We start from the raw sequence: 14029 nt of genomic DNA on the forward strand, positions 1-14029 counted from the left end.
TTTTTTTGTGGTACTGGGAATTGGACTCAGGACCTTGCGCTTGCCAGGCATGTGCCACTAAGCTATATCCCTGGTCCATGAAAGGGTAAATTAGGATCAAAATGTATGACAGATATTGGGGAATGGGGAGAAAATGTTCAAATGGGGAAGAGGAAGGGAAAAGTAAGGAAGTGAAAATTTTTCTAAGGAAACTAGAAGGAAAAAAATGGAAACAAAGCTTTTGTAAATAAGGAGGAGGAAGAGATTGAGGAAGAAAGAATCAAATGTCTTGTACAAGCACAGTTCTGTGATGAATGTGATCATTATGTATATCTACAGTGTACCAATAAAGTTAATTAAAAAAAAAGTCAGATTCATGGGAGACTGGAACAGGAAGAAAAAAATTGAAAGAGTGTAGAAGCTGGGTATGGTGGTGCACACCTGTAATCCCAGTATTCCGGAGGCTGAGGCAAGAGGGTCACTGTGAGTTCAAGGAGGCCAGCCTGGGCTACGTAGTGAGTTCAAAGCCAGCCTGAATCACACAGTAAGACCCTGACTCAAAAAACAAAAATAGGAAGAAAGAAAAAAAAAATTGAAATAATTTGAAAATGATTATATAGAATGTATATATATAGAATATAATATGATTGTATAGAATATAAAATGATTATATAGAAATGACTGTATAGAACCCATGCTTTTAGCATCACCTAATCAGCATTGTTTTTTGCCATAATATTATAAAATTTTAAAACCTGTCAGATTGACATTTTGAAGATATATAAGCTTTTAGTATAAATATTTTACATGATAAATTTGAAGGTTTTTGTTTTGTTTTGTTTTTTCTTATTTGAGGGACGACAGTCTCCCTTTGAGATCAGATTGGCTTTGAGCCCACAGTGATCCTCCTGCCTCAGCCTCCCGAGTGCTGTGATTACAGGCATGCACTACCACACCTGGGCTTTCTTTTCACGTTATACTTTTTCTTTTTGGTTCTATGACATATGAATTCTTGATGGGTCCTATTAAAGTTTTTGTGGCCTTATATGGCTTCTCTTGGTTTTAGTTGTATAAACGGATTAAATTTCTCCAGCTGGGGTTGTTAACGTGTCTGTAATGCCAGCTATTTGTGAATTTGAGGCCAGCCTACATAACATAGCAAAACCCCATCTCAAAAAAAAGAAGCTTATTTCCCAGCTCTTCATATAAACTTATGATTTGCATTATGTATTCTCTAAATGTTCTTTCTCTAACAAATCCTCTGTAAGTCCAGTCAGTAATTGTGAAATAGTCTGGAATTATTTTTTAATGTATTTCTTATAAGTAAGATTAGTTATTCTACAGAAGTAACCGTATTCACTGTAGCAAAGCAGTTAGAATGGGTTCAGTAAGTCCTCTAGTTTATAATCTGCTGCTTAAAGTACTCGGAAACTACTTTTAGCAAAGGCGGGGAGGACCCTGGGTGTACATGCACAGGAGGTGGCCTTTATGTTGCAGCACACTGACTGTTTTAATATCATTTCAGGTAACATTTCATTTGTTGCATTTCCAGTTTCCAGCACCAACTCACCAACAAAGATTTTACCAAAAACCTTAGGACCAATAAATGTGAATGTTGGACCCCAAATGGTAAGAAAATTATCAACTCTTAGAACTGGAACTGTGCTTAGGTGCAACTGATTTAAAGGATAATGATGCTGAAGCTGTTTAGTCAAGTATCCAAGTTGATTTCAGTTGTCATAGTCACCTTTAAAAAACGTTTTGTTTTATCTGATGGTAATGGATACAAGTCTTAGAAAAAAGACATTGTGCTCGGCAGTGTTTGATTTTCACATACTTGAATCTGTGGATTCTTGGGGTTTAAGAGTAAAATTTTTGCTCCTTATATAAGGTTTCTCTTGGTTTTAGTTGTTCAAATTGATCTCAGTCTGTTATGCTTTATATCTTTTCTCTTTTGCGGGCATGGGTGTTGTTTTGAGACAGGATCTTTTATAAAGCCCAGCTGGCCTCAAAGTCACAATCCTCCTGCCTTCGCCTCCTGAGTGCTAGGATTACACGCATGTGCCACCATACCTGGCTTCCTTTTTTCTTCTTTCTATAACTTTTTCTTCCCTAAAATAGTCTCATAGAAACTGAATATATGAACTGTAGTTAATTCTATAGCTGGTTCTGTAGCTGGAACTATTAGCTGGAAAAGCTTTCCACTGGAGGACATTTGGGGAAAAACAATACACTAATTCATCTTTAGCAGTAGAAATAATGTGCAAGGAATAGTTAAGTGTTTCTCTAACGGCCGTCATTAATTCTGCTAGAGCTTGAAGTATGTGGCACTTTCAGAAAGTCTTACTTATAAACCAGCATGGGGGACACATCTGTAATCCTAGCACTGTGGGAGGCAGAGGCAGGAGGGTTGCACATCCTCTCAGCCTGGGCAATACAGTGATTTAGTGAGGTCTTATCTCAGGATGAAAAAAGGCTGGGTGTATAGCTCAATGAAAGGCCACAGGTGGGGGGCACAGAGGGAGAGAGGCAGAGGGAGGTAGGGCAAAAGAAAGAAAGAAAAAAGGACAGAAAATTTTACTTCTAAATGAAGTTGAATTCAGCTATTGTAAGATTGTACCTAATTTAAATAACCTTTTCCACCGCCGAAAAAGAGCTTAAACATTTAAAGAATAATTCTTTTTCTTTTTTTTGGTCTTTTTGAGACAGGATCTTACTATGCAATTCAGGCTGGCCTTGAATTCACGGTGCTTCTCCTGCCTTAGTCTCCTGAGTGCTGGGATTGTAGGCGTGCTCCACCATGCCCAGTTTAAGAATAATTCTTTAGCGTCAGTGTTTATGTCTTTTCATTTGAGAGCCATAAGGGTGAATTTTGCCTATAATGTACAATATTGTGGACTGTGTTTTAAATGCAAAGTTATTTAGATAAAAATTTTTTTTTAACAAATGTAATGGTTTCAGAACAAGCAAATTTAATGGTTTCAGAAAGTCTGTATGACATTCTAGACATGACATTTTCCTTGGTCAGTGGAGGACTGTTAATCATCTGTGGAATTCAAGCTAAAGATAAAACACCATTTACTGTAAGTATGTGAAGAATGTAATCCAGCTCCAACCTCACAGAGACTGAAGCTCAAACAAATGTCCCCATTTCAAGGTAGCTCAGGGTATATGTTCAAACATTTGCCAAGCATTTGCCCCTGCCCACCCACTGAAAGTGTGAGTGGATAAGACAACCTGACTTCAGTCTATCTTAATACATAAATAAATGTGTAAATATCTAAAAATATCTATTTTTTCGTTTGTTTTGGTTTTGGATTTTTGAGATAGGGTCTAGTTCAGTCTAGTCTTGAACTTGCTATGTGTGTAGCCCAGGCTGACCTCAAACTCGTGGCAGTCCTCCTGCCTCAGCCTTTTTGAGTACTGGGGTTACAGGTGTGTGTCACCATGCCCAGCCTCGAAATATAATTGTATAAGCCCTAAAATTAAACATAGACTTTTTTGAGTCTGGCCTTTACAGTACTCCTATTTTGAGAAGACTTTTTTTTATTGGTATTTTAGTTGATGCTGTGACTCAAATTTAAATTCCTCTTTTGGAAGCATAACTTTTCTTCCCTTGTCAGTTTGAACAAATATGTATGTAAGCCCTAAACGGTTCACTCTGGCAGTGATCAGAGTCATGGACGCTACTAACTGAGTTACTGTGAACCTCAGATTGGAGGGGTGCAGGAGGAGGGAGACTTGGGTTCTCCCTTAAACCGGCCCACCCAAGGCCTTAATCTGTCCCTACTTCTGGGGTGCTTTGTTTAGTTCTGAGCTCACAGGTGGGGTTCTGATTGTTACAAACCCCATCTGAGAGTGACCCCTTCACATTCTTGTTGACGCCTGATCCCCATCGCGGTGATGAGGTGGAGGCTGAGACTTCGGGAAGTGATTAATTCCGAGGGCTCCGCACTGGGAACGGGTTGGGGCCCTTGCTGAGGAAGTTGAGGGGAGCACTTCTGTCCATCCTGCCGCGAGCACACAGGACAGGAAGAGTGCCTTCCTGGACCTTTGACTTCCCGTCCTCCGGGACTGTGAGAAAGAAATTTCTGTTTGTAGATTACCTGTTAGTGTTTTGGTATAGTGGACAAAGACAGATTGGGCCTGAGAGGCGGGTGCTGCTCGGACAAACTCCAGGAGTGTGGAAATGGCTTGGAACTTCGTCCCAGTGGAGGCCAGCAGAGCCTCTATGAGTGGACCTTAAAGGGTGGCTCCGAGGAGGACTGGGAAGGAGCTGTGGAGACCAGTTCTGTCCTTGGCCTGTCCCTCGCGGTCCCATGTGAACCCAGGGTGGAGTTCCTGGAAACTTCGGGGAAGGGCATCCCTGCTACAGGGCAGCACAGGACTTGGCTAAACTGTGTTCACACCCTAGTGTTTTGTGGAAGGAAGAGCTTAGGGGCAATGAAATAACATACTGGGCGGGAGAAATCTGAAGGAAAGTTCTAAGAGTGGGGCATTGTTTCTTTCATGTCACATTATAAGAAAATCTGAGAAGAGAGAAAATCATAAATGGAATTTATAATTAGAAGGGAAGCAGAACTTAAAGATTTGGAAAGTTCTCAGCCTGCTCAGGTTTTAAAGGATGGAAAGCTCTTTTGGAGGGACCCTGGAGGTGGGGCCAGGTGACCTTTTGATAGATTCCTGTGAGCCCCGAGCTTCTGCTCTTGGGGGACCTTGGTAGGCACTGCCCAAAGTCTGTTCAGCGGCAGCATGTGGTGACATAATCCCAGCACTCTGGGAGGCTGAGGCAGGCAGATCATCAGTTTGAGCCCATCCTGGGCAGTTTAGTGACATAGCAAGACCCTATCTCAAAAGAAGCCCGGTGAGAAATCCCTGGGTTCAATCCCCAGTACTGAAAGAAAAAAGCCTGTACCAGCCAAATGTTTCCACAGCCCTCATTCCATGTGTTCCTGCGGTGGGCCCCGTGGGGAGCAGCCTCAGGAGTCAGTCCTTAAGAGGGTGTCCGCGACGCTGCCATCTCCACCAGGGCTGCCTAGCCCTGGAGCCCGGGCTGCTTCCAGCTGCATTTCCAAGACTCTTCCTCAAAGCCCCAGGGCCCAAGCAGAGAGCTGCTTCAGAGAGGGGGCCCCTGTAGAGCCCTCGCTAGCTTCCTCCCAGTGGCCCCTTGAGCCACAGGTATGAGACTCACAAATAGCTCTGCAGTGCGGGCCAAACCTGGGGGTGGGACCCCGGGCACCTTGACGGCTCCACCCTTACCCTAGCGTGTCCAGAAGGCAGGGCATCAAGTCACCGGAAATGACTCTCCAGCCCCAGGTTTAATATTCCCTCCATAGGGTTTTCTGCTTGGTCAAGACCTAGTATCCTTTTTTTTCCCCTTTTTAAAAATTTCTTCTTTTTGGAATAAAAATGCCTACACTCTGTTTCCCCTTTGTACTTTTTTTTCCCTCCTTTTGAGACAAGGTCTTACTCTGCAGTTGAGGCTGGCCTTAAGCTCAGTTTGTAACCCGGGCTGGTCTCGAACTCGCAATGATCCCCCTGCCTCAGCCTCCCGAGAGCTGGGATTACAGGCTTGTGCCACCACGCCGGCTTCACCTTTGTACTTTGGAAGCATTTGGATTCACAGGCTCACAGCAGGTTAATTTGCCCTAGGACAAATGGCACTTCGAGTCTCACCCATATCTGATTTGAATGTGATCTGACCCTTTGTGTTGCTGGGACAAATTAGGATTATAGCACTTTACAAAATTTATAGAGCTATTGGGATGCAATGAATACATTTTGCATATGAGACAGACCTGAATTTAGGGGCAGGGTTTGAAGTGTAATGCTATTGTGGGATACTAAATTAAGGTGAGGCCTTAGGGGAAGTGATTAAGTCCTGAGGGGTGGGTGAGGTGAGGACCCTTATAAAAGAGATCGCTGGGAACCCCAGCCCCATTTGCCCAGAGGGGACCGAATGCCGAAGCAAGACAGCCTCTAAAAAGTGGAGAGCCCTCACCAAACACCGAATCTGCTGATGTGCAGCCTCAGACATCGCATTCCCTGGAACAGTGAGCAGTAAATTTATGCTATTCATAAATTCCTACCCTGAGGTATTTCATGGTAGCATTCTGAGGAGACTGAGAAGCCCAGTTAGAATCATTTCCTGGTTGTCTTCTTTCTGGTCTCTGTTTGTTTGTTTGATCTTTTGAAACACGATCTGGCTGTGCAGCCTGGGCTGGCCTGGAACTCAGCAGTCCTCCTGTCCAGAGCTCCCGGAGTGCTGGGGTCACAGGCGTGCAACACTGCACCTGACTCTTCATCACTTTCTAAACATTCTTGTTCAGTTAGAGAATTCTTGGATAAAATCTCACTCATCTGCTTCTTCCAGTCCTCTTTCTCTACTTGCTCGTTTAACTTCACGTCTCTTGGAAGTCAAATCTTAATGATAGATAGGAATTTCAGAGACACCAAGAAAAACATTTTCAGTAGTTATAGAAATTAGTTTGGCAGTAACTTAATTTGAGGTACTTAGCTCTTATAGATTATCATATAGAGATGAATATTTTATGATTTATATATGAGATAAAGTCATGGCTTTCTTATTTCAGAATATAAAAACTAGTTGCTTTCAATTAAATCCAAGGTTTTGTCAAGTAATACAATCTTTTATTTATTTATTTATTTTTCATCTTTTTGAGACAGGGTCTCACTATGCAGTTCAGGCTGGCCTTGAGCTCACTTTGTAGCCCATGCTGGTCTCGAACTTGAAACAATCCTCCTGCCTCAGCCTCCTGAGTGCTGGGATTACAGTCATGTGCCACCATGCCCAGCTGAATCTTTTAACATAATACTTTACAGTTTCTTTTTAACCTTCACAATACTTATGCTCCAGGCTTTTCTAACTGTAGATGGCAGCAGTACATAAAATATTTTGATTGCGAGCAGAAAAATCTTCAGCTTGCCATTCAACTTCCCTGATTTTTTTTTTTTTTTTTTTTTTTTTTGCGGTAGCGGGGATCAAACTCATGACCTTGCGCATGCCGGCCAGGCGCTTATGCCACTGAGCTATATCCCCAGCCCTCCTCTATGATTTTTATAACCTAACAGTGGGCAGTCTAGAGAACCAGATATTTACATTTTAATTAGGGTTTCTGGAGGTTTTTTTGTGGGAAAGAAAATCCCAAGGTTAGAAAAGTATGTTTTTACCTCCCCTATTCATTTGGAATTTTAGAGATATAAACCATGTCTCTAAACTAATATTCCTCTAAATCCTATATTTAGTCAAGACTGAATTTTGAAACTGTCTTGCTCTGTTGCTCAGGCTGGCCTTGAGCTCCTGGGCTCACGTGACCTGCCGCAGCCTCTCAGGAATAGCTGAGACTACAGGCACCCACCACTGTGCCTGACCAGTTTTTGTTTTGTTTCTTAAGGCTGTCATTATTTAACTTCAGGAGTTCACATGCACTTTGGATTCGTGTTTCCTGTTCAGATCTATCATCTGTTTAGTTTGCTGAGGAATTACTGCGTACCATGCTAAGAAAAAGGATGAGTGTGGATAATCACTCTTGGATCAACGAGGAACGTCAGCAGACAGTCTGACAGTGAGCGAGGAGTAGGCCAGAACGAAGCGATTCATTTTGACAGTCAGCCTCGATGTGCATAACCAGTTTTTCTGTTTGTTTCCTATCCCCCCTTTTTCGTTTTCCTACAAAGCCCTTTAAATCACGTAAAACCAAGAATATTGGCGGCTCGTAATGGAGAAAAGCAACGCCTTAGCAATAATACGTACAAGGTGCGTTTGAGTGCTTAGTGTAGCATGGTGGCTGATCTTGTTTTAGGAATAGACAAGACGCTAGTCACGTATTCAGATTTTCCTTCCTAAACTGCCCAGCCCAGAGCCCACACTACAGAGAATGTTTTGAAGTGTGATGCAGGGATTGGTGAGAACTGTGTCCTTTACGTCACATTTTCTTACTACATTTTGCGTAACTGTTTCTACTGTGTCAGGAAAAAAAAAACCCATCAATTTAAAAATTGAGTCGTCTGTCTCAGTTCAGTAAATGTGCTTTTCCAGTGTGTTCCAGCCCTGTGCTTAGCCCTACCAGAGACGTAAGTGAGTAAGACGCTTTCTCTGCCTATAAGTACTGTGTCTCATTGAAGCTGGGGATGTCAGGAAGTGTGGAGGCCTCGTGGTTCATGTGTATAATCCCAGCACTTAGAAAGACAAAGACAGACAAAGAAATAGAAGACAGTCGTTCAACTATGTTAGCTGTCCTGTATATACGTACGTACAAAGTTTCTCCTTTCCTTTCTCTTTTCCCCCATCCCAGTTGCCCTTTATCCTTGAGCATTTTCCTTTCGTTTCTCAATGTCTCTCATACCTCCTAGATTTATTCACTCTTTCAGGTTTTACACTAGTGAGACAATGCGGTGCTTGCACATGCAGGTCTGATTTATTTCACTTATGAGTATGGTCTCCAGTTGTGACCATTTACCTATGAAAGCCTCGAGTTTATCTTTCTTTATAGCTGAGTAATCCTAGCTTGTTTCTTTAATCTCAAAGCTTTTCGTTTTTCTGGTTTAAGACATTGTTAGTTGCCTGCTTAATTGCTGTTCAGTTGCATCCAGATTGTTACTTGTTGGTGCCTGCATTGTAACCTCATGTCAATATTCAAATATTTGTGCCTTATGATCCTAGTGTATTAGAGCTCTGCCTGGTGGCACTTGATTATAATCCCAGTACTCAAGAGGCTGAGGCAGGAGGATCAAAAGTTTGAGGCCAACCTCTGGGGTACATAGTGGGACTGTGACTCAAGCCCCTATCAAGAAAATCATAGAATATAAGTAAATCAAAGGTACTATTTATATTTTATTATTTTTTATTCTATTTTAGATGGTTGATAGTTAATGCTTTTTGGATAGTAAAGTTTCCTCATGCGTTGGTTAACAACCAACGTTACCTGGTAAATTCTTACAAATTCTCCCTAAATCGTCTTGTTCCTCACTCTGCAGATTATAAGCACACCACAGAGACTCACCAGTTCAGGAAGTGTTCTGATCGGGAGCCCGTACACTCCTGCACCCGCGATGGTCACTCAGACGCACATCGCAGAAGCTGCTGGCTGGGTTCCCAGGTAAGAGTGTTACAGATCACCATTTCCAAGACCTTCAACACAGTTCTGGCCTATTTGCTGTCTTGTTTTCTTCCTGTTTTATTTCAGCCCAGTTCTTAAAAACTAATGTTTTTCCTTTAAGATCACCTATTTTGGGGCTGGGGATTTAGCTCAGCAGCAAAAGCGCCTGCCTGGCAAGCGCAAGGTCGTGAGTTCGGTTCCCGGTACCGGAGAAAAACCAAAAAAAAAAAAAAAGATCACCTATTTTACTTTCTGTCTCAGATATAAATTATCTGTAATGCAACACCTGCCCACTGTGACCTTCACACTGAGCTATGTCTCCAGCCCTTTGACACAGGGTCTTGCTAAGTTACCCAGGCTGGGCTACAGCTGGGACTCCTCCTGCCTCAGCCTTCCAGAGTGCTGGAATTACAGGCATTTGCCACCATGCCTGGCTACACCTACTTTTACACAGAAAAATAGTACAGTAACTTGTAACTGAGTCCTTGGACTTTTTAAAACTCTGAATAGGGCTGTTTCTTATAATTACAACTTTTAGCTGCTTTGGAAATAGAAAAACTATATTTATATTGTTTTAACATATAAGAAATGGGTTACAAAAATGTTGTTTATTCTGAAAACTTCCCTGTCAGCTCTTACTGTCTTAACAGAACGAGAACCAAGAAAAAAGAGGCCAGATGCATTACAGCTTCCATCAGCTTCTCCCTCGGTTTTTCGCAGCGCTTGGCGAGCCAGCCAGCATCCCTTCTGTGTACTCACGTGCTACCTTACTGCCGTACCGAGTGTTTCATCTTTGTCTGTAAAATACCCTTGCCGGCCTTTTCCCGTTCCTTATCATTTTAGCAACCCGTCCTGTAAAAAGAAAAATGTTACAATAAATAACTCAAGAGCTCCTTTGTCACTTTAGAAGTTATTTAGTTATTTACATGGTGACCCACTGCACTGGGCACCCCGTTGTGTATGCGGCGTGTGTTTTAGCAAATGCTAAATTTTGGTTCAATAAGAATCTCCTCGCTTCAAGAATAAGTGAATTAATGAAATACCAGTCCTGACCAAGGGCTTTAATCCACATGCATACACATGCTTGCATGCTCAGATACCCACAGAAGAGGTCCGCAGAGCCTCATTTGTAAAACTGAAATGTTATCATCCCTAAACAATCACTGAGCTCTCTCCAGTTTAATGATTAATGAGTTGTCATGTCTTGTCCCATGACAAAATGAAGTCTTTGCCAGGCATGGTGGCGCATGCCTGTAATCCCAGCACTCGGCGGGCTGAGGCAGGAGGATCATTTTGAGTTCAAGACAAGCCTGGGCTACAAAGTGAGCTCAAGGCCAGCCTGAACTGCGTAGTAAGACCCTGTCTCAAAAATAAAATAAAGTCTTTATATTATGTGCCTACCTTTTGTATTTGTTTTTGTCTCTTGATATATTCAATTAGAATTAGACAAGTTATTATAAGTTATTCGTGCAATGCAGTTATGTTTATGTGTTATGTTTATGCTATCTTTTTGTCTTTTTAGTGATAGAAAACGGGCTAGAGAATTTATAGAATCTGATTTTTCAGAAAGGTGAGTATGAGGGTAAAAATGTTTAGGATTCTACTATGTAGAAAGCGGTTTAAAGTAATTCCACTGTAATAAGTAATGAGATGTCTTCCTTCATGTAACTAACTTCCTTTAGTTTCTGTAGTCTCCATTCTTCATCATAATATTTGTATGGTTTAATAGAAATTATCCTGTAATGCTGCTATGTCACCTAATCCCTTTCCTCCCCTTTGGAGCTAACACCTGCCAAAGCGAATAATCCTTGTTACTCAGTCCCAAACTTTTCAGCAAGTTTTACTAGCTGGGTTCACACCTGGAATCCCAGCACTCAGGAGGCTGAGGCAGGAGGATTGCCATGAATTAGAGGCCAGCCTGGGCCACATAAGCAAGTTCAAGCCAGGCTGCACTGCATAGTGAGATCCTATCCAAAAAAAAAACAAAAAACAAGTTTTACTGAAAATATTTATAGATCATGATAAACTCTTTGTTTCTTAAGTCCTACATTGAGTATGATACCACCTTTCCTTAAAAGAATGGGGTATGATCCAAAAATACAATGAATGCTTACATTTTTTAAAAAGTTATTGTAATAGGTAACTTATTGCCGTTAACCCCTCTCAAAGTGCTCCCGCTTGCTTGGAATGCACTGCGTCCCATCATTCCTGCCACTTCCTGAACTGGTTCTGGAAGTCCTGCCTCGGGAGCATCGTGGCTGTGCCCTCGTGACTCCCTCGGTGTCCTGAAGCCATGCGCAGCATTTGCTGTGCGCGGTCACTGGCTTTGGGGAAGAGCTGGGAGTCCCGGTGCCAGCTGTGGTAGTTGAGGACCCCGTAGCCGCCTTCCGGAGGGACGGTGCTCAGCAGCAGCGTTCACTGCTCCAGAGGATTCCAGAACGGCTTCGACAGTGGCAGGAACAACGGGATAGGAGTGTTCAAAGTGTGGGGGCGGTGGGTATTTTGAGGAAGATTACTGGCAATGTGTCTCTTACTTTAATAAATTTTTTTTTTTTTGGGTTTTTCTCCGGTACCGGGAACCGAACTCACGACCTTGCACCTGCCAGGCAGGCGCTTTTGCCGCTGAGCTAAATCCCCAGCCCCAATAAATTTTTAAAAATTTAAACATGGGGAGAGGAGGATAAATAATTAAGACATGTTATGTGCATGTACCAGCTCCCCACAATCAGTATAATCATTATGTATGGCAAACATGACTACAAAAACAATTAAAAATAAAAAAATTTAAGCATTTACTGTATGTATATATATATTTTCAATTTTTGGGGGGGAGCAGTACTGGGAATCAAACTCAGGACTTTGTGCTCACCAGGCAGGCCCTGTGCCACTGAGCTGTATCCCCAGCCCCTTGCCTTGTATTTCAATCACACCTCGTATTAGCACAGTGGTTCTCTATTCTGGTTGTACATCAGAATGACTCGTGATCTATTCAATAAAAGTTCCTACCCAAGTTATTTAGCTCCAGCCTTAAGAACCAGCAGCTTAGGGGCTGGGGTGTGGCTCCGCTGTGCAGCACTTACGTGAGGCCCGGAGTCCAGCAGTGAGCCCTCGGGACAGTACACGAAGGACGTGTGCTCCCTTCCATGACGCCAGCGCCGCTTTTGTTCTTAGTGGCATCTGTTGCTTGCTTCTTGGATCTGGACCATTTCATGTTTTGTTTCATGTTTTCAGCACCAGGGAGCATTAAACTACATCCCTAGCCCTTTTCATTTTACTTTGAGACACGATCTTGCAGTGTCCCAAGCTGACTTTGAACTTGGAATCCTTCTGCCTCAGCCCCCTAAGTAGCTAGAACTACAGCTGTACACTGGAGGTTCTTAACTATTTTGAAAAGACCAAATCACATCTGAAGAATTGTATTATATAGAAATATATGATGAAATGTTCTTTTCTTTCTGGTAGGAAGTCCTGTTTCAACCTCATTGGTCTTTCTTGGTGGTATCCTTGGAAAGGCAGCAGTACAGATTCATACAGATTCTTATAGTGTATTTAACAATGTTTAAATTCTTAAAAATGGGACAGTGTGGGGCTGGGCATAATCGCACACACCTGTAATCGCAGCACTCAGGAGCCTGGGGCAGGAGGGTCGCCATAAGTTCAAGGCCACCCTGGACTAGTGAGTTCAACGCCAACTTGAATAACAGAGACTCTATCTCCAAAGAAAAGCATAAACAAAACAAAAAACAGAAGGAACTCTTGGGGCTGGAGGCCCAGTTCAGTGCTAGAGCACATACGTAGCATGCCCTAGCCCTGGACCTAATTTATAGTGCCATTTATATGTTTTTGGTTTTTGGTTTCTTTTTCTGGTACCGGGAATCAAATTCACGACCTCGCGCTTGCCAGGCAGGCGCTGTGCCGCTGAGCTAAATCCCCAGCCCTAGTACCATTTATATGTATACATAGATAAGCAAACTATTCAGTGGTTATGATACCTACATACTTCAAACAAGATTCTTTTTACTCTCATAAGTGAATCCTAAAGATCACATATGAAAGTGCTAGATTAAATATATTGGGACAGGTGGGACTTGGTGGCTCACACCTATAATCCCAGCACTTGGGAGGCTGAGGCAGAAAGACCAAAAGTTCAAGGTCAGTTTGGACTAATAGTGAGGGCTGCTCTCAGAAAACAAAAAGGGGGGGGTTAATTAATTGATTTATTTATCCCTTACCTGAAATGCTTGGGACCAGCAATGTTTCGAATTTCAGATATTTGTATAGACTTTGCTGGTCAGGCATCCCTAATACCATACCAACCAAAAACTTGGGCTGGGGCTGTAGCTCATCAGTAGAGCACTTACCTAGTATGCAAGAGGCCCTGGGTTCAACCCCCTGTACCATCCAAAACAAACAAAAGTCTCAGGGTCTTGCTGAGTTGCCCAGACTGGGCTCAAATCTACAATCCTCAGCTTGGGGATATATACCTCAGTGGTATAAATGCCTGCTTGGCAAGCACAAGGTCCTGAGTTCAATTGCTGGTACCAAAAAGAAACAAAACAACAACAAAAATCTACAATCCTCTTGCCTTAGCCTCCCAGGATGCTGCAATTACAAGTACGTACCACCATGCCTGGCTATTTTTTGTTTGTTTGTTTGTTTGTTTTGTTTGGGGGTGGTTTTTTTTTTGTTTTTTTTTCCAGTACCGGGAATCAAACTCACAACCTTGCGCTTGCTAGGCAGGCGCTGTGCCACTGAGCTAAATCCCCAGCCCCTGCCCGGCTATTTTTAAGTGTAACTTTTCTATAGTATTTCTCACCCCCAACCCCAACAAAACCACAAAGATTGCTGTGTATTGTTTTCTTTATTCCTGTCTTAAATGAGTAGAAGGAATTAGTTCAGTAGTGCTGCATTCTTTCTTTGTACTCATTTAC

The 14029-nt window shown here is 42.5% G+C and overlaps 1 protein-coding gene across 7 annotated transcripts in view; it reads left to right on the forward strand.

Moving 5' to 3' along the window:
* Positions 1–14029, forward strand: part of Tfdp2 (transcription factor Dp-2 (E2F dimerization partner 2)) — a 121929-nt gene that overhangs the window by 68510 nt on the left and 39390 nt on the right. For 3 of the 7 annotated variants that reach the window (XM_005407749.2, XM_013506255.1, XM_005407752.1), the window contains 3 exons: positions 1505–1608; positions 8977–9098; positions 10621–10668. In XM_005407749.2, coding sequence (XP_005407806.1) covers positions 1505–1608; positions 8977–9098; positions 10621–10668 — 274 coding nt within the window. Of the gene's footprint in view, positions 1–1504; positions 1609–8976; positions 9099–10620; positions 10669–14029 lie in introns of those variants that run through there. The other 4 variants (XM_013506254.1, XM_013506256.1, XM_013506257.1 and 1 more) reach the window with 3 other exon arrangements.

The sequence above is a fragment of the Chinchilla lanigera genome, unplaced genomic scaffold (genome assembly GCF_000276665.1).
Source record: "Chinchilla lanigera isolate Chin_1 unplaced genomic scaffold, ChiLan1.0 scaffold00107, whole genome shotgun sequence".
Classification (NCBI taxonomy): Eukaryota; Metazoa; Chordata; class Mammalia; order Rodentia; family Chinchillidae; genus Chinchilla; species Chinchilla lanigera.